The following is a 24,867-nucleotide window of genomic DNA, read 5'->3' as shown; positions in this document are numbered from 1 at the left end:
GATTCAACATACGAAATGCTGTCGCCACCCATGTCCATCGGCATCCTGTCCTCCGGGGAAATACCAACACCAACTACCATGAATTGTGTTTTCGACGAACTGACGGACAAACCAAACGAGGATGCAACACGATGAAAAGTCTGAAGCGACTGCTCAGCCTCAGCCCGACTCATTGACAACAAAACGGCATCATCTGCAAATTCAAAGTCGTGGAGTTGCACTTGAAGGGTACCCTTAGCACGGGAGTAAAGCTGACCATTGATGTTGTAGGACAGTGATATACCAGAATCAGTGCTGGCCTGACGCATCGCATCTCTCCAGCACATCATAACAACACCAAAGAAGAGATTGAACAAAACCGGAGCCATGGTGCATCCCTGGCGCAAACCATTTTCAACAGGAAACGAGCCACTGACTTCAGCACCAACACGCACCTCTGCTTCCATGCCGCAATGGAACTGCAGGATTAGCTCTGTGAGTTCCTCAGGTACGCCCAGCTTGAGGAGGCATGCAGCGAGAGCAGGGCGCGGCACGGAATCATACGCTTTTCGTAAATCCACGAAAACGAGGTAGCCCTTCTGACGATGCTCATAAAACTTCTCTACTAGTTGGCGTATACAAAAAGTTCCATCCGTGCAGGATCGTCCACGGCGAAAACCGCACTGCGATTCCGGCAGCACCTTCTCAGCAAGCCTCTGAAGACGGGATTGCAGGACACGGCCCACCAGTTTCCCTACAACATCAAGCAGCGATATTCCCCTCCAGTTATCAAACCTGGAAAGGTCTCCCTTCTTCGGAATTGGTACAAGGACTGCGTTACGCCACTCAGCAGGTACAGTGCCACTAGTCCAGATTGAGTTCAACAGGTCGATGAGATAGGGGCATATGGTGCCGAACGCAGCTTTAAGCAACTCAGCAACAATTCCGGAACCTCCAGCCGCTTTGCCGTTAGCCATGTGCCGCAATGCCACAACAAGTTCCGCCGATGTTGGTGACGGTTGCCACAATGAGCGATCGATGTCACGCTGCGTGATTGAGTCAAATATTGCAGGGTTGAATGAACTTGGTACGTTCAACAAACATTGAAAATGGTGTTGCCAGCAATCGCGTTCCTCATCAAGAGAGCTGCACACACTCCCATCACTCTTCCGCATGCTGCGACATGGAACAGGCTGCAGACCGTCGTAGCACTTCTTCATGGCTGAGATTGCTGACCAAACTTTCTGCCCACTGAAACGCCCATGCTGAGCCAGGTCTGCCTGTCACACACACACACACACACACACACACACATGCACACACACACGTGGCTCCTTCTTGCTACACTGCTCCTCTATCCCAACACGCGGTGTGCTCGCGCCAAACCAGATTTGCTTCTTTCTTATTGTACAGTTGATTTCACAGTTTATTCCGTTATGAGAAAGCACCGTTGCACTATAAGGAGGGCATACCACTGCTCAGTGTTTGCAATGACCATGGATAAAATAAGGTGACATCCCCAATTTCTTTAAAGTGAGTGTGAGTTTAATTTATCGAGACATACAACTTACACTTTAGTTTCTTGACCGCCACAGTGTCCGGCACTGGTTCCTCTGCTCGGCCTGTTGCTAACCGCGACTTGTTAGCAACTTCATATACCTACGGATATAACCCACACAGTACACACATACTGATTCATGGTTCTAGCCAGGTCGAAATAGTAGGGGGGGGGGGGCGCAGGGAAAACAGTTACCCCGTAACCCATTTTTTTCCATTTTCAAAATAACTGTCTTGCAATGCGAAATGCAACGTACGGGGCGAACACCTGACTTCACCCCAGGAAAATGTACCTTTATGAACCCGCTAGTACTGACTATCGACTGCATTTTTGTTGAATGGCATGAAAAAGCACAAAAATCAGAAAATGAGCAGGGGGGGGGGGGCGCTCAAAGAGATTATTAGGGGGGGGGGGGGCGCTACCCTCCCCCCCCCCCCCCCACACCCCCTTTTGGCTAGAGCCCTGAGATTTTATTTACACATTTCCATACACAATTCAGACACCCATTTTGCATACACATTTTACATACACAATTTACATACACAATTTACATACACAAGCTAATAGAATTAGCTCGTATACAATTAGGTCAGACTAGACCCGAACATGGGTGCATAATATATCAGTTCTGTCGGACTAGTGCATGTGTGTTTTATAATTTCAAACGGTCCTTGATACCGGGGTTGTTAGGGTGCTAGTTGTGGGCATGCAAGAAACCAGACTAAGCACACGGAAAGAATAGACAACCAGCCATTGTGTCTCTCAGATTCTTCATCTGTAAAACCAGCTCAACAGCAGGATATGGCCAAGAGCATTACACAATGTACTGTTACCATGACTGTGCACATCAGTACTACAGCCGTGATGTACAATGCATAACTACCACACTAGTAGTCCATGGAATGTTTTCTGTGCATCCAATCGAACCAGACCTCAGGATACCCTGCGCTCTTCTGTTCTGTCACCGACTGGTAGATATTTGATTGAGCAGATCCGCAGGCAAGACTTGCAATACATCATGTGGCGGCACGTTTGATCACCTAGTCCCCCTACTTATCTTGTCTAAATGGGCCACCTTCGTTTATCCCCACCGAGTTTCAAGGAAGAGCTATGTGAGTATTTTTAAAGTAGCACATAGCGTGGTAGAACAGATCACCATGGTAACAAAACCTTTGCTATACAGACGAGTTCCATACTTACATCCGCCGCCATCAACAAACAGCTAACATAATGGAAGCCTGGCTGGATAAAAGAGCACATTACAAAATGGCATGCAGCTTGAAAAGGTGATTTAGAAAGGAGAACATGCACTAGTCTTGTACCACTGTGACGTACCGATCCAAAGTTGCCATGTCCCAACCGACAAATGGCGTTGGTGTCCATTGACGACAGAGGAACGACCGTAGCCAGGGTCTTCAGCCTGGCTTTGTTTTGTTCAATTTCCCCAACGGACAGCAGCATGGGTTCATCCCGTGTAGGCGACGGGCGCTGCTGCACAGGTGAGCTCCGGATCTGGTTGAAGAATACGTACATAACAGCAACACAAGTCCCAGAGCATCACACATCATCCAGTTATAACTGATGGTTTCATGACCATAGGCAATCATCAGACAACTGATGACTGTCTCTACCTGTCTCTGCCGACTCGGAGCCGACTCGGAGCTGGAGCAGCGGAGGACTCTCATTCACATAACAGTGATACTAGTTGAACAGGTTTAGTAGTAGAATGCCACATGTTCCGCTTCTGTCTTGTACACACTGAACAAAGCTAGAATGGATACATGATCACGTGGAAGCTCAAAGAAAGATGGAATTCCTGGATTGCCCTTTCAACTACATGTACATCCACTGCATATTCATCACAACCAAGCTTATTTGGCATATTAATCACAACCAAGCTTATTTGGCATATTCATTCATCACAACCAAGCTTATTTGGCATATTGGTCACATGGCAAAGGAGGCGGTGGAGTGTACTGAGGAAAAGCGGACGAAACCTTTCTAAACTATTCACTGACTGGTGTTGGACTGGACAGGGATGCATCAATATTGATCTCAAATCTATTCGGCTCCAGACCCCCCCCCCCCCCCCTCCCCCACACACTGAAATGCATGCACTGTGTAGTGCCTGAAGTTCGTGAAATTTCTGCTGCATCAAACCTGCATCAAACCTGCATCAGTATGATTCTCGACCCGAGAAGTGCATGCATGCATATTGAGAGAAAACAGTTGAAGACAGTATGATCACTGCTGCTGTGTGGCAAACGGTTACATACTAGTGATGTAGATGCTCTGGATCGGCTTGTTTGGTCTGGTTGTGGCACGGCCTACAGCACATGCCCAAAAAACAGGATTCACACACAACAATGTTTATGATGCCATTGATTAACTAGTCCACAGAGAACAGTTTCCTGGGAGACAACAAAGACTTCTCTCAAGATGTTGTTCAAGAGTCTGAAGCTTGTGCTCCTGTCCTTAGTATTATTGTCCACAATCCGGGTAATTTCTCCTTGCATAATATCATACGAGTGCATCATACGAGTGCATCATACGAGTGCATCATACGAGTATTCTACAGTGTTATATGCCCACAAAGGACAAACCATGATGTGAGTACCATCCACTAGTTTAGACTATGCACATGCCAGAACACCCTTTGGACCGCGATAAAATCAAAAATAATGTGCTTTTCAACACAAACGTGTAAGCACAGCGCTGCATGCTTGTGGCTCAAAACCCGTTGCCAAGGCTACACAGTACACATCCTTTTATATGTAGGGTATGACAAAATAATGTGAGGATTTAACCCATAACATTTTCACAACACATAATCACGACATTGTGTGAATCGAAAATGACTATTGTAGTTGTCTCACCAGGTGTCGTTTTGAAAGCTTGAGGCTGTCGATCCTTTTGGACTGTGGCTGTTAGGACAAGGGCAGGTGCAGGATGAATGCTCCATTCAGTACACATCATTCAACACCAGAACAACAATAATACAGTACCTACTTCAGATGCGGCAGAAGAAATTTTCAATTTTTGCCAGGCAGAGAGAACTAAAGATATTATTACACTGGGGTTGTTGCTTAGAATGTTTGTACATTAGAGACAAAATGCACATTCTTTAATGATATGTGATCGTTGCCGGGGCCATGGCCAATAGGCAGTGTTCCCGCCGCAGGAATAATAGGCCATCAGGACCATTTGATGTCATTTTGGGAATAATTCGACCTTTGACCTTCCCTAATATGTTGCTTCGTGCTGTAAGAAATCAAATCAAGCACGCGCTGTCCGTCAGTCATGATGGATGAAGCTTGCCATCATGACCCCTGAGCGTGCTGATTGACTACTTTGAAGGACATGATGAAAAGGGGAGGGGGGGGGGGGGGATTTTGGTCGCACTAGGATGAGACCAACCCGAGCGGGTCCACCAGTCATGTTAGCTTGGAGGTACATTTTGTCTGTTCTCGTTCACCTGATCAATGCATTCTTGTCACACTTGTGTGCACATGTAATCCTTTGTTTCCTCTTTCCCCTCGCAGTTGCAGTACAATTATCGTAGAAGATGGTTGTGAAATACGATGTGGTAGTAAGTGTGTGTGTGTGCGCACACGTGCGTGTGTGTGTGTGTGTGTGTATGTGTGTGTGTGTGTGTGCACATGTGCACGGGTGCGTGGTATTATATTCACACCTACTTCACAGTATTATTTTGGGATCGTGTTTCACTACACGGAACGAGCCACTGGGTGTTTCACTACACGGAACGAGCCACTGGGTGTTTCACTACACGGAACGAGCCACTGGGTGTTTCACTACACGGAACGAGCCACTGGGTGTTGCACAGATTTTAATTATCGATCAACAGCTAACTCAATATAACAATTCCCTATCTAAAAGCGTCCCCGGTCTCCCAGTCTGCATGCAACTACTGGCCACCTTCTCATTGTGATGTGGTCATGTGACGGCAGTCATGTGGCTGCTGCCCCTTACTTTTGACTTCTGGGTGACTCTTGCCTTGTGACTGTGCGGATCACATGACACAAGACATGCTAGTGACTGTGACTATGTAGTCTGACTTGAATGACACTGACCACACTGACCACACTGACCACACTGACCACACTGACCACACTGACCACACTGACCACACTGACCACACTGACCACACTGACCACACTGACCACACTGGCCACACTGACCACACTGACCACACTGACCACACTGACCACACTGGCCACACTGACCACACTGACCACACTGGCCACACTGACCACACTGACCACACTGACCACACTGACCACACTGGCCACACTGACCACACTGACCACACTGACCACACTGACCACACTGGCCACACTGACCACACTGGCCACATGTTCGAGATGATGAGCTTTTATCGAATCCTAAGGTCAACTTTTCACCTTTCTGTAGTGCATCCAATCGATCACAGCTATTCTGCTCTACAGCATTGTTCCTCAAGATTCTGAGCTTTCTGTTTGTCTTTCTCTTTATATCATCCTGAATGGCACAAGTGAAGTAGGCATCCCCGCTTACATCGCGACAGTGCTTATAATAATAAATAATAGGTAAACTTAACCATAGTATCTAACTAATAGTTCGAGTGAGAACTAGAACAGCATTGAGTAGCTGTATGTACTTGATGTGTCACTAGCTAGCACAGTGTCACGTGCTTACCTGTGCTACTGAAGCAGTCCTGCTTTTCTCCGGTGATACTGGCAGAAGAGACCTCAGAGTCCCAGATGATGCAGTGCTTGGCAAAGGCCGTGATCCACTAGACATGTCCTGTGGAAGGAATGTCCAGGCACGTACAAAGCTCACCAGGGCAAGTGTCAAAGTATGAAAGAACACGGCAAGTATTGCATATGTGATGTGAAGTTCATCTTGTGGTTCAATACAAATGCTTGCTAGAAAGTGAGTTCTAGGGATGGAGGGGGGGGGAGGGGGCACATGAGCCAGTATCCAAAATTTCCAACAAACCAGGAAGAATCAATCACAAGAGAAGTGCGGCCATGCTTGCATTTTGACCTGCTTTTCACGCTGTACACAGCGCCAGCCTTAGCGAATGTTACAGGCCATTCGATTATTTTTGTATCTTTAAAAAATGTTTACTGCATTGCAGTGTACCAACAGGGCAACTAGAAGCAGGAGTAGAAGCAGGCCGACTAGAGACTAGTGAGTATAATCGGCAGCAAAGACTACTGAAGAGAAGTGTGCCTTGTCATTATCTATCCCGGCATTCACATGCCTTGCCAAGATTGCATTTACTGTGCCTTGCACACCGGTCCCAAGCCTGCTATGCAATTGACATAATAGACACTGTCTATTAAAGGGGCACTCCGGCTTCATTTTCGACGCCGAGTTTTCGATGCCAAGACGAAGGTAGGTGAAAGAGAAGACCCCTCGAACAAGAACGAGCCTCCAGAAGCGATCGAGTCGAACAGGAAGACGACTTTTGAATTTCGCCGAGCGAGCGCTGATGACGTAATGAGGGATTAGCTCGCCAGTGGAAATGCATCTGCGCACATACATTTCACATACTTTTTGGCCAATTTTCAATCGAAGAGGAGGTTGTTTTCTATGTTCTCTCAACGTCGTGAGCGATCCCGTCTTCTATACCCTTCCAGGTACCCTCAAGGTCCTCCAGAGGAGAATTTATCTCCAGCGAAGCGTTGTTGATCCGCTAAATTCGTCTCGAGACATATTCACCCAGTGCAGTGCTGATAAATGTAGAATGTTGAATCTGTGATAATTGTTGACGATGGAGAGAGAGAGGCTGATAGCCGCTGTCGCAGGGAGAGTGAAGCTGCTGGAAGTAACAACGGGGAGCCCGTTTGTATCACCTGAACAACCACACTTCAAAGCAGCTTGACCAAATCGGAGGGTGCCTCGGTGCTTATCGTGAATATTACACCGACATGAATTACTACAAGTACACTGGTGAGTTTTTATCTTGTTTTGTTAGCATTGGGTATCTTGTTTTGTTCGTATGCTATTGCTAGTACCCTGGCCTGGAGTTCTCGTTAGCAAATTCCTATTCCCTGGCGTTTTCTAAACATTCCGTGTAGTACTGACTGATACGTGATCAAGTATTCCGATTTGGGTAGATGTGGAATTTGGACATGTATTTTATAAAAAATTCTATTTCCCAATAGAGCGTTTGTAGTGAAATGGTTGCCCAAATACAACGAAATTGATTCTGCAGTTCTACAACTTGTACTGAAATCCAGTCAAAGCAAAAATGATTCTTCATGACAGTTGGGGTCAATGAAATCTGATCCAGGCATAACGAAAAGTGACGCCTGCCACCCCGAGAGCGAATGCCCATTTGGTGGGGGATACCTAAGTACTCGAAAGTGGTGCGTGTTTCAATGTGGCATGGAAGTTTTATAATATGATCTCTGGTCAATGCAACATACGATAGCCATCATGAATTGCAGGCCTCGAACGCAACTCAGACCAGAATTGGCAGTTCCCTAAGTTTATAATTCCATGGCCCCAGCTGTGGTTATAGAAGTTTGTTTGCACATTATTCTTATAGTCGATAGGTTTATACTAATGGCCACAAACAACGGCAGTTCAAACTTCACTGACGTGTTCATGAGCTGAGAGATTTGTCTCCACTATTTCTGTTGTGCATACAGGTCTGTCCAATATGCATTGACGGTATTGGGTATGGTATCTGCTCTGAGGAGGGAATCGCTGGAGCCACAGTCCAACTAGACAGGCTTTCAAGAAACAGAGAGGATCCATCTTTCCAAGCTGATACCTGATGTGTACCGACAGAATTCTCACGAGATACCTTACGGACTACGTGTGGTGTGTACTTCATAGTACTCCTTCGACTACTATCTAGAATCAAGTCGACTGAAACAAGTTCAAACAACTCTGGCTTCAAACGAGCCGTCGATTAGACAAACAAAACATTCTCTCATATACTGGAGCACTCTGACAACTCACGACCTATTCCTAACGATTTCCACCGCTTATAAATATGTAGAGTGCTGATTGGAATGTGCTCACAATCTCAACAATTCAGTGCTATAACTATTTGAACAATGTGTTAGAAATTATTCCACTTTTCCTTCCATAAATGTTGTATCCACATATAATCCACAGTGCTCCAACCACGGCTGTTAGCTGCACTTGGATCGCGGCAACTTAGTTTTCTGCACGTGAACCATGAAAAATCAATGCATGCTCATGCATGTTCATGCATAACCAGTCAGCTGGCCTGCTCGCCCACGCATTTGACAGGTAACAATTCCATCAAATTTGAGATATCGCTTCGTTCTAAGTCTCAAAACAGTTCTAAAGTCACCAAACCACGCTGGTAATCGATGGCTATTCAATGTTAACATCTTCAGGAAGACTTCAGCCGTTTCCCGAGAGTTTGGGCATCGTTGCCGTTATTTTTCACGGTGTTCTTCTTCCTCCTGTCTGGAGCTGCAATTGCATCCTGGAATTATTTGAAAGGTATTTCGTGCGGGCTGTGGGGGGTTCCAACAGGCATAAACTGACATCGCTATAGGATAACTGGTAACTTTCACCCTTCAAGGAGGTAGAGCAATGAGAATTTTTTTGTGGCGGTCGTCCAATTTTTGTGGCGGTCGTGGCTGTATTTGTGCACTTCCAAGGCTTTCATTCCGCCTGATACTACTCTCTACTGTATGGGAATTGTTGTTTAGGCACATGTAGCTGTCTTATTTGGTAGATCTGCTGTTTTCAATCACTTGGTACACTTTGTCTAGCCTATTTGTCTTTCGTTCGTGCCATCTATCAGTTTTGTGGGGTGCCTTGACCTGTATTTGTGAAGTTCTCGAGTAAAGACCCTAATTCTTGACTGGAGTCACGTCTTGAATTGAATTTGCTGGGTGAGCCCTCGTTCACGCAGTTGTACTTATCGTAATAGTCAATATCTGCTTGCTGGACGGACTAGCGGCTAGAATAGGGATGACCAAATGGTCCAAGTGTGTACTAGTACACGATTATGTTTCCATCATCGTGAAATGAGCGTTGTGGAATTGCAGTCGTCTGCCTTTGGCACTGAGGACATGAGGAGAGTTGATTGTTACTTCTTCTCAGTAATGAAGCGATCATCAGCTCTCTTTGTTCTAATTATTGAGAGGACATACCGGCATCGCAAACAAGTAAAGATTAGGCAAACCTCGCCAACCTCCAAAGAGAGTCGAAGATATTTTCTCCAAATGCAAAGACGATCTTTGTGAGTTTGTGACTTGCATTTGCGTGCATACATGAGCAAGTCACGGACCACGGCACGTGCGCGGTTACCATGCCATCTCGAACCGACGCCATCTTTCTAAGTTGCCGCTTCTTGACAGCCGTGCAACGTTTCAGAGTTCTCAGGGTATCAAACAAAATTATTTCAAATACAGTGAAATTATTCATGGACATTATAGCGTAACTAATTTACTTGTAGTTCCCTGGTCCTTTTCTTTGCTATAAATTAATCCTTTGCTCTCTAGCCGCCTGCGAGTCCAACAGTGAAATTGTTAGTTCATATTTATAATGTGGGTATGTGGGAGGGGGTTGAACGTATTTTTTTATATAAGGGACCTGCAACTGTTATACCACAGTACAGTGGTCGGCAAATATGTAGAAAACAGAAATGCATGTTCCCATCATTGTACATGGGCGGGCGCAGCAGGCCGAAGCTATCAGCCAGAACAGGATTTACAATCACTTAGAGATACTTGAGCTATTCCAGTATTCTCCGTGAGCTGTCCCATTCCACAATGGTTCATGCCACCATTATTTCTGGTAGTATCCATGTGCATAGTTCCAAGACCATCTCGGATTCTTCAGCAATTTGTGCCACGGCAAAAGACAATGCTTGACTCGGTCACTGGGGCTGTCAAACTTCCCATCACAAATGAACTTCAATTTCTCATCTGTTTCAAGTATATGTACTGCCATGACTTGACCATGCTTCATCCACAGCTGGGCGAAGATTGTGGCGTTGAATTCCATAGCGCACCTTCTTGCTGCCATGCAGGAGTATGTTGAGAGAAGTGAACATATTTTTACTAAAAAACAACAGCCACTGAAGAGGATAGCAATAGCCTTGGGTGAATTTCCTGCAGGTACACGTTGTTGGTAGGTCTACTGGTCGGTCTCCATATCGTCAAGTTCAGAAATCACCTGTACTACACATCTTGTAGAAGGGATCCTGATCGAATAATTTTCTGGTCATAAAATTCACTAAACTGAGGGCGAGACAAATAGTCAGTACTCCCCGATTCCGTCAAGCTGCTTTGAAGTCTGGATGCACATGTGATGCTAACAAGCTCGCCGTTGTTACTTCCAGCAGCTTCACTTTCCCTGCGACAGCGGCTATCAACCTCTCTCTCCATCGTCGACAATTATCACAAATTCAACATTCTGCATTTATCAGCACTGCACTGGATGAATATGTCTCGAGACGAATTTAGCGGATCAACAACGCTTCGCTGGAGATAAATTCTCCTCTGGAGGACCTTGAGGGTACCTGGAAGGGTATAGAAAACGGGATCGCTCACGACGTTGAGAGAACATAGAAAACAACCTCCTCTTCGATTGAAAATTGGCCAAAAAGTATGTGAAATGTACGTGCGCAGATGCATTTCCACTGGCAAGCTAATCCCTCATTACGTCATCAGCGCTCGCTCGGCGAAATTCAAAAGTCGTCTTCCTGCTCGACTCGATCGCTTCTGGAGACTCGTTCTTGTTCGAGGGGTCTTCTCTTTCACCTACCTTCGTCTTGGCATCGAAAACTCGGCGTCGAAAATGAAGCCGGAGTGCCCCTTTAAGACACTGTCTATTATGTATTCCATTATGTAATCGCAAAAAACCTCTGCAGAGAGGAAGAGGCAGAGAGGACTTTTAATAGGGCTGCAACAGGTAGGGGTTTGGTCGGGCAACGTGTTTAGGTATTTCTATTCGGGAAGCACGGGTACCCTATCGGCCCGGGTATTGTTTTGACATAGTTTGGACAATGAGTGTGCACTTGCGCTACATAGAAAGTGTACCGTAAGCACATAGCCGTTCTTTTTACATACAGGTGCGAAAACACCGTACTTCCACTGCATGATCGGGTTTGAGCAAACTGCTACCCTAATACCCGCCGCTCTAGTTACGGGTAGCACGGGTACCCTACTACCCGATGACACCCCTAATTTTAAAATTGAACAGTGCTCTTGCTTCCTATGCGCACTATGTTGTTATAACTGTTGCTAAGCCTACTATGTCATTGTGTTGCCTGTTACATCACTACTATGTCATTGCTATGCCTATTACATCACTACTATGTCATTGCTATGCCTATTACATCACTGCAATGTCATTGCTATGCCTATTACATCACTACTATGTCATTGCTATGCCTATTACATCACTACTATGTCATTGCTATGCCTATTACATCACTACTATGTCATTGCTATGCCTATTACATCACTACTATGTCATTGCTATGCCTATTACATCACTACTATGTCATTGCTATGCCTATTACATCACTACTATGTCATTGCTATGCCTATTACATCACTACTATGTCATTGCTATGCCTATTACATCACTACTATGTCATTGCTATGCCTATTACATCACTACTATGTCATTGCTATGCCTATTACATCACTACTATGTCATTGCTATGCCTATTACATCACTGCCAAGTGTATTATGCCTGTTACCGTAGAGTTGCTGTGTGCATTTCAGAAACTTTTTACTTTTTGTAAATTTGCATTCGACCTTAAATTCCGCTTTTGAGTATGGGTTGCAGTGATTAGGGCACCCCGTAAGAAGACCTTGAGTCTGTGGGGACTGCCCTAATAAAATGTGAATACATAATAATGATAATAATCCGCTACGTTCTACATTATGATGTCATGTCCTGGACAAAGTCAGCATTGGTCTTACCAGGGTAGAACCTGCCAAACCCTCTTTCACCTGTGGTGATGGCAGAGTTTGTGATCTCATTTGTCCAAATGCCTTTCTTCGCCTAGAGGACGATTCCTACGGCAGTAAGTGAGAGGGAAATAAAACACTAGGTACACCCGCCATCATCCATCCAGCCCGGCCCGGCCCGGCATGTGAACTCCTTTTAAAAAGCACTCCAGCACTACTTCCCTGTTGCCCAGAGTTGCAAGCACTGATCAGACAGTATCAAGCCCTATACACAGCTTGAGGATTTTAGACACCTGCCTAATACCTCCACTCAGTAGGCTTCCAACAATAGCATATATACGGCAGACGGTAAGCCATACCTCCTATAACAAGATACTGCTCCAAAAAATGCCATCCCGTAGCTATGCAAAAGACGTTACAAATAGTGGTGCTTTTCGTCAGCTATGGTCCACAATGCTTTAATGCGTATGTTTATGTGTATGTGTGCGCGTCCAGACGGTCGAGATAGGACTGATCACGTGAGAGACAGACACATGTGTCGTCAGTTTAATCCGACCAACTGTTGCTCTCCTCGCCACTCCACACAACAACAAAAGACTCGTGCACACTGGGAGAGAGAGCGTTTTCTCGAACTTGCTTTCAGTAAGGGGACTGGAGAACTGCGCTCCAACAAAACGGACAAGAGAATATATTATGGGGACGTGGAGAAAAGAGGGGAAAAAGTGGGGTGAGGGATACTAAAAAGGTGCCTGTGCAAAGTACAACAAGGCCTGAACAGGACGGGAGACAAAGACGAACGACGGGGAAATACGACGGACACAAGACGGCAACCAGACAAATACAACGGAGACAAGACGAGAAAATGTGTATGCAACGGGGACGAGATGATAAATAATGCATACGGAGGGGACAGAAGACGGTGCAGCGGCATGTACTAAGCATTCCAAGACAGCGCAGCGGCGTGTACCACGGGTCAGCAGCATGTACGACACAGAGACACATACGCAGCCACATGTACGACAAAAGAGACACAAGCGCAGCCACATGTACGACAAAGAGCTACAAGCGCGACCACATGTACAACACATGTGTAATATCAAGAGTACATTGAACCCAGAGTGTACAGCTTCTGACGTTTTCTGCATGGCTGTCTGACACGGCAAAAATCCGCGATTACTGCAAAACGGGTAACGTTTGCGACAATAAATGTTTGCGTTTTACAAATTGAGACTGGTTTGCGCTGTTTAATGTTTGCGAGTCGTTCTACAGTCGTTCTACACAGTCGAGTCGGTCCTTGCACTGAACATTACATGGCGCGAGTTTGCGTTGTTAAAGGTTTGCGATTCGGGGCCTCTCGCAAAATTCGCAAACATTATTACGTCGCAATAGTTACCCGTTTTACAGTACATCACATTTGGTGCAGATCTGAGGCGGGATGTGGCTTACAACTGAGCTGCAGTTGTGCAGCAAGAGACCTGCTTGAATCCTGCTTGTACGCACTACATCACTAAAATGATGTAATCACGGAATGACAGCTATCCATCAGAGCTGCACACTCATGGATTCTTGGTGATATCCAGCTGTAATGAGCAGCAACGCGCCAGGCATGCGCAGGCATTCACCCATGACACACACAGCTAATAGGTGGCTAATAGCTCTCTTTGATGACCTACATGTACATCAAGTACATTTGGGGAAGGACCAAGCATAGCGGAGGGTCCTCAGCTGTACCTCTCTCCGGTTATTTACGGTCGACTATGGACATGAAGATAACATTATTGTCTACTCCTCTAACAGTACTGTGCAAGCCCTTGAAAATGCATACCTTGGAAGCGGCAGTGACATCAACCACAGGAATATCAGACGGATCATCCGGTATCTCACTGACAGAAACAACTGCAGCAACAGAATTAAACGTGAAATGCTGACAACTTAATGGAAGTTTCCGCACAGACTATTGACACTGTGAGGAAATGGCTGCACAGTATCCTGTGCGGAGGGAATGGGACGACACGCGTTTGCCATCGACATGCATTTTGTACATGGCGGTAAAGTCAAAACAATAATTTAAACTTGATCCAATGCATGGCTAGAGAATAGCATAGAAACGCTTCCTTCCCGATCTCCTGATACAGAGCGGGTTATGCGGATGATTTCACGGTGGATTTTCTAATGGGTGCTAAGCATGCAGCGTGTGTCGCTAGTGCAAGTGCAGCGCTTTGCCGTGAGCCTGCGACTCACTATACCGGCTCCAAGTAGTAAGGTCATTATCATTGAATGAGATAGATGCAAGTCAAGTCTCCATTCAAGTCAGTAGCTGTTTACAAAGAAAAAGGAAGCCCTCATTAGTCATAATGTTTCTAACTACTCTTCGGAACTCAGGTGCCTCTTCAATAAGTGTGTGTGTGTGTGTGTGTGTGTGTGTGTGTGTGTGTGTGTGTGTGTGTGTGTGTTCTAATCTATCACTAAGCTTACGTTTCCTAGAGAGATTGACACCTCGGACAAACGTCACCTCATTGCTAATACATTCCTGCAGAGAGCAATCAGAGAGACAGAACAACACTACACTGTACGTCTGAGGGAAATGTTTATACTCTACTGTATGTCTCAGTCAGGAAAATGTTTTCAAGTAGACTAGATAATATCTGGTGTTTCACAGGAAGGACACCAGTTGGTGGCTGTATATGTACGAACTGTATGTAAAGGTCACAGATGATTTTGCAATCTCTGGTCACTGTCCCCATATTATGATTGTGAGCTATGCATACTTGGCAGGAAGTCATACACACACTGGGAGTCACACTGTGTAGATAACTTGTCGTCATATCAACAGCAAGGCAAAGTACAACACTACAGTATGCGTGTAATCAACACTTGTCAACTCACCGGCAAATACCGCTTGAGGCAATCAAATAACATCGTCATTATGTTCCTGAGCAAGGCAGCAACAAGTATCAGGCACACCGACTCTCGACCTGTAGTCTCAAACCCGAATACGCATGTCTCAGTTACTTTTTATGGCACTGGCACCTGCCCCTAATCCAGTGAATGATGGGGATCTCATGACTATAATAGCGCACTCACATTGGTATGGTGGATTGGGGCAGGGTGGATTTGGGGCAGGGTGGATTTGGGCATAGTGGATTTGGGCATAGTGGATTGGGGCAGGGTGGATTGGGGGCTGGGTGGATTGGGGCAGGGTGGATTGGGGCAGGGTGGATTGGGGCAGAATGGGGCAGGGTGAATTGATGCGTGGCGAATTGGGGAAGGGTGGATTGAGACAGTGTGGATTGAGGCACGGTGGATTGAGACAGGGTAGATTGGGGCATCATGTTATTATTATTATTATTATTTATTCTTCTTTTACTAGGGAATTCCCAACAGGCGTCAGCGCCTTTTTACAGGGAACCCTAGGTATAATTTGATGGATGAGCGAAATTCAGCTGGTGAACTAGACATGCGGCAAGCCGGTGGAAGTGTATTCCACCTGGCAGCGCCCAAATAAGAAATTGCACTAAAGCCATATCGGGTGTTAGCGGGGGGCAGAACAAGAGCAGCAGAGACTTGTCATGTATTGCGCCAATGTGGATTGGGGCAGGGTAGATTGGGGCATGGTGGACCGGGGTAACATAATGATACCGTAATGGGGTAGGGTGGAGCGAGGCATAGTAGATTGAGGCCTGGTTGATGGGGTATGGTTGATGGGGTATGGTTGATGGGGTATGGTTGATGGGGTATGGTTGATGGGGTATGGTTGATGGGGTATGGTTGATGGGGTATGGTTGATGGGGTATGGTTGATGGGGTATGGTTGATGGGGTATGGTTGATGGGGTATGGTTGATGGGGTATGGTTGATGGGGTATGGTTGATGGGGTATGGTTGATGGGGTATGGTTGATGGGGTATGGTTGATGGGGTATGGTTGATGGGGTATGGTTGATGGGGTATGGTTGATGGGGTATGGTTGATGGGGTATGGTTGATGGGGCATGGTTGATGGGGCATGGTTGATGGGGTATGGTTGATGGGGTATGGTTGATGGGGTATGGTTGATGGGGCATGGTTGATGGGGCATGGTTGATGGGGTATGGTTGATGGGGTATGGTTGATGGGGTATGGTTGATGGGGTATGGTTGATGGGGTATGGTTGATGGGGTATGGTTGATGGGGTATGGTTGATGGGGCATGGTTGATGGGGTATGGTTGATGGGGTATGGTTGATGGGGTATGGTTGATGGGGTATGGTTGATGGGGTATGGTTGATGGGGTATGGTTGATGGGGTATGGTTGATGGGGTATGGTTGATGGGGTATGGTTGATGGGGTATGGTTGATGGGGTATGGTTGATGGGGTATGGTTGATGGGGTATGGTTGATGGGGTATGGTTGATGGGGTATGGTTGATGGGGCATGGTTGATGGGGTATGGTTGATGGGGCATGGTTGATGGGGTATGGTTGATGGGGTATGGTTGATGGGGTATGGTTGATGGGGTATGGTTGATGGGGTATGGTTGATGGGGTATGGTTGATGGGGTATGGTTGATGGGGTATGGTTGATGGGGTATGGTTGATGGGGTATGGTTGATGGGGTATGGTTGATGGGGTATGGTTGATGGGGTATGGTTGATGGGGCACAGTAGACTGGAATAGAGTAGACTGGGGTACGTTTGGAGAGAATGTTTCGGAAGCAGGGATCAAGATAAGGTGTGTTTGACACAGAGCCTTCATGCCCGACAGCCTCGGAATCCTCATGTATGGTTTGCAGGATGAAAGGTACGGGTAGGCTTGACAAGTGTTTGTGTTGCAGACGGTGCGTGTTTGTGCCCCTCTCTGCTTGCAGTTAAGAGCATGTTAATTTTCTCCTGCCTCACAGTCTCCTAGTGAGTGTCACCAATCATGCTCTTATTCAGGTCCTGAGCAGCAAGATCATGCGCATGCTCGGATTTGAGGAAGGTGCATGGTAAACTTCTGTTTGATTTGGAAGAGTCCATGGCTTCCTGGAATGTACCAAAGTGGATAGAGGGTGAGAGAGAGAGAGGTTGAATGGCGACTAGAGGAGGAAATAGAAACTGTGACGAAGAGGGTGGGGCAGGGACAAGCACTCATAGAGTTCAAGTCTTAAAATACTTGTCCAGATTACTTTAAATAAAGCAATCCAGGCTGAGTCTCTAAGATTCCTGAAGGACTTTCATCTTAGTGTTTAACCCATCCACCTCCACCCCCTCTTGTTCATTGGGTGCAACTTTGTTCTTGATGCCGAAAGCCAAAGTATTTTCAACATTCATCAGTTTGAACGAAAGGTGTAAATGGGAATAGTATGAAGAACAAATTGACTGTCACCACCCGGAATCCAACTAGGGACTCTCGTTTAAGCCAGCAGTGCTCTACCACAAGCTATGGTGTAGTTGTCATCCAAGCAGCCACGTTTCCTGTGAATCCAAACAGGCTGCTGGGACAAGAGGGCTGCATGTCTAAGAGACTGTTCTCTCCCAAACTATCCCTTTCCTCTTACCCCATTGCTCACCCCTATCCCTTTCCTCTTACCCCATTGCTCACCCCTATCCCTTTCCTCTTACCCCATTGCTCACCCCTATCCGTTTACTCTGCACACAGACTGTACCTACTTTTAGTCATTTCTGAAATGACCACTTGAGATTCCAACCACAATGGTATTCAGTGAGGGAGAGAGTGCAGTCCACAAAAATGCATGCATCAAATTGTGCTTCTATAGCGTTTGACACACCAGAGAATGGAACAGCGCTTACTCAGTTTTGACTGCAAAGTAGTATGTCCTATCGGTAGTGTTGATCGAGCAGATCTTGTGATACTGGTGGTCGAGAACGCGTGAAACCCTAGCCACTCTGCTAGTCTTGATGTCCAACAGCGGTACCTCTCCTTTGGGCGGCTGCTGCTCATATCCACTGTGATGAGTGTAGTAGCATAGTCTCAAGAAATCTTGGCCGGTCCCTGTGGAGATGATAGTGAGCACAAAGTAACGGATGCGCCAGCTACCCTGTGACAGAAAGGAGCCAAGGAGAATAGGGCACTGTTAGACCAGTAATGGTTTTTTTTAATCGTTAACATTTGAAGTCATTATGTGCAAAATGATAATGTCACGTAGAGTCATTTGCCGGTTTTGACAGAGAATTCGATAGTTGCTCAGGCATGGTGAGTCTGATCCATCAGGCTAGCTGGGGAATTTCCCTGCAGGTGTACCTCAAAGAGGGAAGATAGATTAGGCCATCACAGCCTGCCTTTGGGAGCAGAGGGGAATGGTTCACTTGAACAGGCACTTATAGTCTCTTTATGTGAACAATCAGGATCATTGACATCAGTGTGCTGCCTTGAATGAATGCCGCTCACACACTGTCCAAGGCCTGGACACAGGACCAATGCCGGGATGCACTAACCAGAATCACAGCAGTTCTAGTCCAAGTACATGTACATGTACTTGTCCCAGTCCTGGTCCCAGTACACCATGGCATGGTACAGTGTACTGTGGTAATGCAGTAGCGGCCCTACTAAGCTAATGAGTACTTGTACTTGTGAAGTTGTGTGGTCACGACACACCTGCCCAGGTCAGACAGGCAGACAGGCAGGTCACAAAGGCACCTGCAACATAACTCTGGAGTCTCATCCAGTGCAAGTGGAAAGAGAACCGCTTTTGCGTTGCTAGGACCTTAGCCATAATCAACCAGGAAAAGTGACTTTCAGCCTAAGTGGAAACATATTCATTGGCAAGAGATACTCCTGCTTTCTAAGAGGTCCTTGGACTGAAGTTGGAGTCAATCCAAATGGTGACAGAAGACTGGCATGTAAACGAGCTCTCTCTATTCTTTCAAATCAGATACCTTGGAAAAAAGAACAGCAACTTAATTTCAATAGTCTCGTCCCTCCTACATCACACACGTGGCGACAACAGTAAAACTGCCACAGTGGTTGATGTTCATTGGCAACATTGTACGCACACTACAGCAACAGCAATACTATCTGTAAAGCATAAACTATAATGTTTTGTACATAATCAAGTGTTAGTACAAGTACACTGAGTACAACGAAAAAGAAGCCAAAAGCAATGTCTGTAAAACAAGTTACATGTACAATCATTAATTTTGTTCATTATTGTACTTTGGAGACTCCCTCGATATGTATCCCCTAATCCAAATACCACTGGAGAATCCATTATGGAATACCTGGTACACACAACTCATTGTCAACGCACACTCAACGGTCATTCCTCTGCAAAAATCCTTTCTTCATTACTTTTCCAGCATGGCTAATCATCACGCGGTTGAGCGCTCAAATACCTCAAATGTCTGTGACGGCCTGCAGAAGAGTGTTTTTCTGTACTAACCCCTTAGGCTTCCTATCTACCACACTGCTTGATGACTTGCGGATCTGAGTTTAGATCGTTATCGGCGGTGTGTATTTCGGTTATGAGCTGTCCCCTACTGCACACACATGATAGCCATAACATGGATTCTAACAATTACATTAAGCCATGGACGGAGTGTGGATTATAATTGGAGATACGGCTAGTTTTACAAGAAGTCACAGTTATTGAACCAGGTTTTCAAATCCACTGACAGGGTACCTGCCAGAATAACCAATTGGAGCGGGTGGTGGGAAGGGGAAACAGTTGACCCTTTTTCCAATTTCCAATATTGCACTGTCACACGAAGTGAATGCACGGGCACAATGCCCATCCAATCGATTTGCAGCCACATGTTTTTGTTGTGTGCACCTTGGATTGGTGTAGCCAACTACCCTGAAGAGGTTGATGAGTACACAAACCTCTGAAAACATTAGCCAAAAGGGGATAGTGACCTGGACCTTAGGCCATATGCCAAATGGTGAAGATATGGAGATAATTTAATCCACAGACCAGAAGACCTTACAACTGTTTAGGGAGCGGACACCACTGAATGTAAGCCAACACACCGCGGTGGAGTTAGGCCAAAGAGAATGCTCCACGTATTGCGACTGTTTCACAGCTACCAAATATTTTCATCCACTTTGTAAAATAAAATAAATAAATTCGACTGGGTTCGCGTACCGGGCAGGTCAAGAACAAGGAGTCGTATAACTCCCTGGTCAAGAACCACCTTTCCGCTTCCGTGGGACGCCACCACTCCATGATCAGGCGTCAGATGCGGCTCCTAAACGGTGAGGGAGGATAGATCAGATCCACCAACCAGAGGCCAAAGGCCTCGATCCCATTTGCCACATCCATGTATTACTCATGCCAGGCCACGAGTTCCCAATTAACTGTGGGTCGCAGCACGGTTGGAAAAAATCGTTCCGCTTCCAAGCAGGACTTGAACCTGGTACCTCTCGTTTCTCAATCATGGTCTTAGACCAACCCACTGTGCCTGCCTGTTTGTCCTCTCCTGGAATGCGGACCAACATTTTAGAGCATTACTTCACACTCAGCAATTACCCTCGACCCAATCCCGGAATCAGCACAGAAGCTGATTCTTCAGTGCCCGCTATAATGTACTTACTGCCCCCTCCACAATGGTGTTGGTAAATCTCCCATTGTGTACAGTGGCACTGTCGATTTTGGAAGAGGGCGGCCAATGGGCAATGCAACATGCTGCTGCTTTGGCTACAAATAATTGATACTCCTGAAATGTCCCAGTTTTTGCCGTAATCTCCCCTTTGTGACGGAATGACTAAGTCCTCAGGCTCAGCGTAGTGCTCGCTGTCCATTCGAATGACTTGGTTGTTTCATTGCTGTGTGACTAGTCTAAAACTGGATGACTTTGTAGAGCGTGTCTCCTACTGACCATGATGCATGTTAGGAAAGAGTGGACGGTTCAAGGTAGCCATTGCAAATTTTTATGCTACCATTGTTACAAACCACAAGTCTTCAACTGTGAAAGGCCTTCTCGCTGATGACATTGTGTTCGTTTCAATGTTGCATTTCGACTCCGCCGTACCGCTAGCTGATGTTTACTGCATGCTATACGCTATATGCGCTATGTGCGATTTACTGCATTCGCTGTCATGTATGTTATAATATTATGTGTATGCTTTTTCTGATGTGAGCTGTCATTTGCATGCTATAAGAATAGCTGGTGATCTTCGTGTTAGCTATTATATTCGATCGGAGTGAAATATACCGTTAAGATGCAATAGTTGTCCTCGTGCCGTGTGGTCGTTCGTTCCTAACACTTTTAGAGAATCAGAGGGCTCATAACAACCATAGAGGACATCTGAGTACAATGGAGAGGGTGACTGAGGTCACTATTGTTCCGTTCGCACCTTGTTGTGCACACTACTAACTCTGTCTCTCTGTCTCTCTGTCTGTCTCTCTCTCTCCCTCTCTCCTCTCTCTCCCCTCTCTGTCTCTCTCTCTCTCTGTCTCTCTCTCTCTTTCTCTCTCCCCTTCTCTCTCTCTCTCTCTCTCTCTCTCTCTCTCTCTCTCTCTCTCTCTCTCTCTCTCTCTCTCTCTCTCTCTCTCTCTCTCTCTCTCTCTCTATCTCTCTCTCTCTCTCTCTCTCCCCCTCTCTCTTTCTCTCTCCCCCTCTCCCCCTCTCTCTCTCTCTCACTCTCTCTCTCTCTCTCTCTCTCTCTCTCTCTCTCTCTCTCTCTCTCTCTCTCTCTCTCTCTCTCTCTCTCTCTCTCTCTTTCTCTCTCTCTCTCTCTCTCTCTCTCTCTCTCTCTTTTATTGGATTTTGGGTTACGGACACTACGATAGTGTCCAATAAAGTAAAGAGCTCTCCTGAGGTATTGCGTTGCAATGACGGCTGTCACCATGACACCAGGTTGCACTGTGCAGGTTGTTGTACCAAGGAAAAGACAAGTCTGTATCAAGTCTGTATCAAGTCTATATCAAGTTTGTATCAAGTCTGTATCAAGTTTGTATCTCATTCGACACCAATGTAGGCCGTAGATGAGCAATAGCTAATGCACAGTGAGCTCTCTCGTAAGTAGAGTGCGTATTTAACTCCCACAGCATTACCACTACATGTCTCTAGGTTCAGCTACAACTTATGCAAAAGAATTCCAGTATGCCAATGGTAGCCAGGATGTTCCCTCTCATATCTTGGCACACCCACAATGATTACCCTGGAGGTAAGTTTCTTCAGTGGCTGCCATTACCAAATCTTGCTACACGCCCGGGCTGCATTGCAATGGAGCTTTGAACTGCAGTTGTCGGAGAGTCAACACTCAAGCAGTCAACTACAACGTGTAGTACGAACAGCAATTACAAGTGAGTACTACTACTAGTATTGATTCGCACTTACCCTTGATCCGACCGGCGGTGCCTTGATAGCGTAAGCGGTCCACACAGTTCTGGAAGGCATTGTCAGGACTGGAGGTTGTGCTCCGTTATCAGCCTCGTTGGCAACAACATCAGGACGAAGTGCGTATCCAGACGGTAAAACTCAGTTTTCTCAATGTTTTGAAGAAAGCCTCAGGAAGACACCCAGACTCGTATCCAGTGCTGCTATGCTGATGCAATGTCTCGTATCCAGTGCTGCTATGCTGATGCAGCGTCTCGTGACAAGACAGGCACGGCAACGGAGGACCACGAGCAAACACAAAAGCTCATGTCCGGCTTCAACTCTGCATCCGTCGTTCTTTCCTCCTTCGCTTTTCGCTCGGCGGTCTCTAAGTAACGTACATTTGCTTCTGCTTGTTATGAACGTCTTTGCGCAGTGCACGCTTCGTGGGCTGGGACAAAAATTATTAGCGGTGACAGCACACTTTTCAGAGCGTGTACATCAAATCCGGAGATAGTCCTTGAGCAGAAGCTAAACAGTCATGAGCCAAAGTGATGGAACAAATCTGGCAGTCGGCACTTTAGTAATGCTCTGTCTGCTTGGAATCGCTACTATTCGTCTACTGCAAGGCCGGCGTTGAGGTGTTTGCCCGTCAATCCAGGCCTCTTCAAAGCCTCTTCAAGGACTTTGCATCTGCTGCTCCGGTGGTGGCGTGGACTGACAGAACTTCCAGTTACCTTGCCGGGTTCAGTCCCCACTCAAGGAAAGCGCAAGACTTATGGAGATCCCTGAGACCAGAGTTCAGTAGGACCTGCAAGGAACTGGCAGCTATTGCTTAGCCATTGCTAAGGACGAGGAGCCAATTTTTCTGCAATGCTACCGGTGACTTAGACGTATTTTGCTTTGTGCAAGTCCTTCGTGTACCGCCGATAGCTGATGTTGGGAACGAGGGAACACTGTAGCGAACTCGCAGCGTACTAGCCTCAAACAAGTGCGGGCGAGAACGTGATTTCCGGGGTTGGCATTGGAACTAATTTTGTCTTTCATCTTGAGCCTAGCGTTTCCTTCTTGTTTGTGTGTATCGTGGAGGCCCGCCTTGGGATAAGTTGGGTGCAATATCTCCTGGAAGATGCCATGACTTTAATTCTTATGTAGAGTCTACTCTACAACACGTCAACGGACACAAAATTGAAACTGTAGTCAGTAGATCTACTCATCGACCTACACAGCCTTGTAGATTGGCGTGCTGATGTATGCATTGTTGCGATCCTACATGTAGAATGCTGATATTCTTCTACATTGGCAGAGTTCAAAGGGCAAAGTTCAAATCATCCGTCAGTTCCATTGCTGCATCTACATGGTATGTTGCATAAGAAGGATCTGCGACCCAGCACGAAATCAGCAGCGCTCCTGCCTATCGGGGACAGACTCAGTGCCCTAGTCTTACTGATCAGACCAACACTGGCAATAGGATCTACATATTGTAGGAACATACACACAACCGCCATTTGCTTATTGTGGCAGGTAGATAACCAGTGACAGTGCTACAGCAACGGTATCCAGGTAACCGTGATCCAGATGGGTTGCTCTGCCTTTCACTTTCAGTAAGGAATAATTTTGAAAGTCAATTTCCGGATTCCAGAGGAGAGCATGCACACCGTGCAGATCTACCACTGTACCCCTGTACCACTGGAAGCGGCTCATCGCCGAGGGCGCGGCGAGGAGAGCACTACTACTAGTAGTAGTACTGGCACTACAAGTAGATCTACTAGTAGTAGTACTACTACACCATGGTGTGGCCTGAACGGCTGAAGGCTGATGTGAAGGTCATGAGAAAAGCGCTGATCTGCCAGTCCTCGGTACATGTACATGTATGAGGGCATGGGTTCATAATCCGTTGATCTAGTCTAGGCCATGGCCAGGTCTAGGATGTCATCTAATCTTGATTCTTGGATAGCAATGGACGTGGACACGTGGTGCACAATGACTATGACTACACGATTTACATTGTATGGGTACAGTTATGTGCTGCCATGTACTGCCATGTACTGCCATGTACTGCCATGTACTGCCATGTACTGCCATGTACTGCCATGTACTGCCATGTACTGCCATGTACTGCCATGTACATGTAGATCTAGTAGTACATGATGTAGCTGGTGTTTCTTTC

At 46.3% G+C, this 24,867-nt stretch overlaps 1 protein-coding gene across 2 annotated transcripts in view; it reads right to left on the bottom strand.

Annotated features, from left to right (window-relative positions):
- Positions 1–23,708, bottom strand: part of LOC135808171 (fibroblast growth factor receptor 2-like) — a 39,298-nt gene extending 15,590 nt beyond the window's left edge. Inside the window, exons 1-11 of one of the 2 annotated variants that reach the window (XM_065321322.1) lie at positions 22,719–23,708; positions 18,231–18,478; positions 15,353–15,398; positions 14,942–14,996; positions 14,292–14,362; positions 12,479–12,574; positions 6,233–6,340; positions 4,414–4,461; positions 3,814–3,864; positions 2,873–3,049; positions 1,551–1,638 (exon numbers count right to left, since the gene is read on the bottom strand). In XM_065321322.1, coding sequence (XP_065177394.1) covers positions 1,551–1,638; positions 2,873–3,049; positions 3,814–3,864; positions 4,414–4,461; positions 6,233–6,340; positions 12,479–12,574; positions 14,292–14,362; positions 14,942–14,996; positions 15,353–15,398; positions 18,231–18,478; positions 22,719–22,778 — 1,048 coding nt within the window. In that variant the 5' untranslated portion in view covers positions 22,779–23,708. The remainder of the gene's footprint in view (positions 1–1,550; positions 1,639–2,872; positions 3,050–3,813; positions 3,865–4,413; positions 4,462–6,232; positions 6,341–12,478; positions 12,575–14,291; positions 14,363–14,941; positions 14,997–15,352; positions 15,399–18,230; positions 18,479–22,718) is intronic. The other variant, XM_065321323.1, reaches the window with a different exon arrangement.
- Between the last annotated feature and the right edge of the window lie 1,159 nt (positions 23,709–24,867).

The sequence above is a fragment of the Sycon ciliatum genome, chromosome 2 (genome assembly GCF_964019385.1).
Source record: "Sycon ciliatum chromosome 2, ocSycCili1.1, whole genome shotgun sequence".
NCBI classification, from domain to species: Eukaryota; Metazoa; Porifera; class Calcarea; order Leucosolenida; family Sycettidae; genus Sycon; species Sycon ciliatum.
This window is presented reverse-complemented; position numbering and strand designations above follow the sequence as displayed.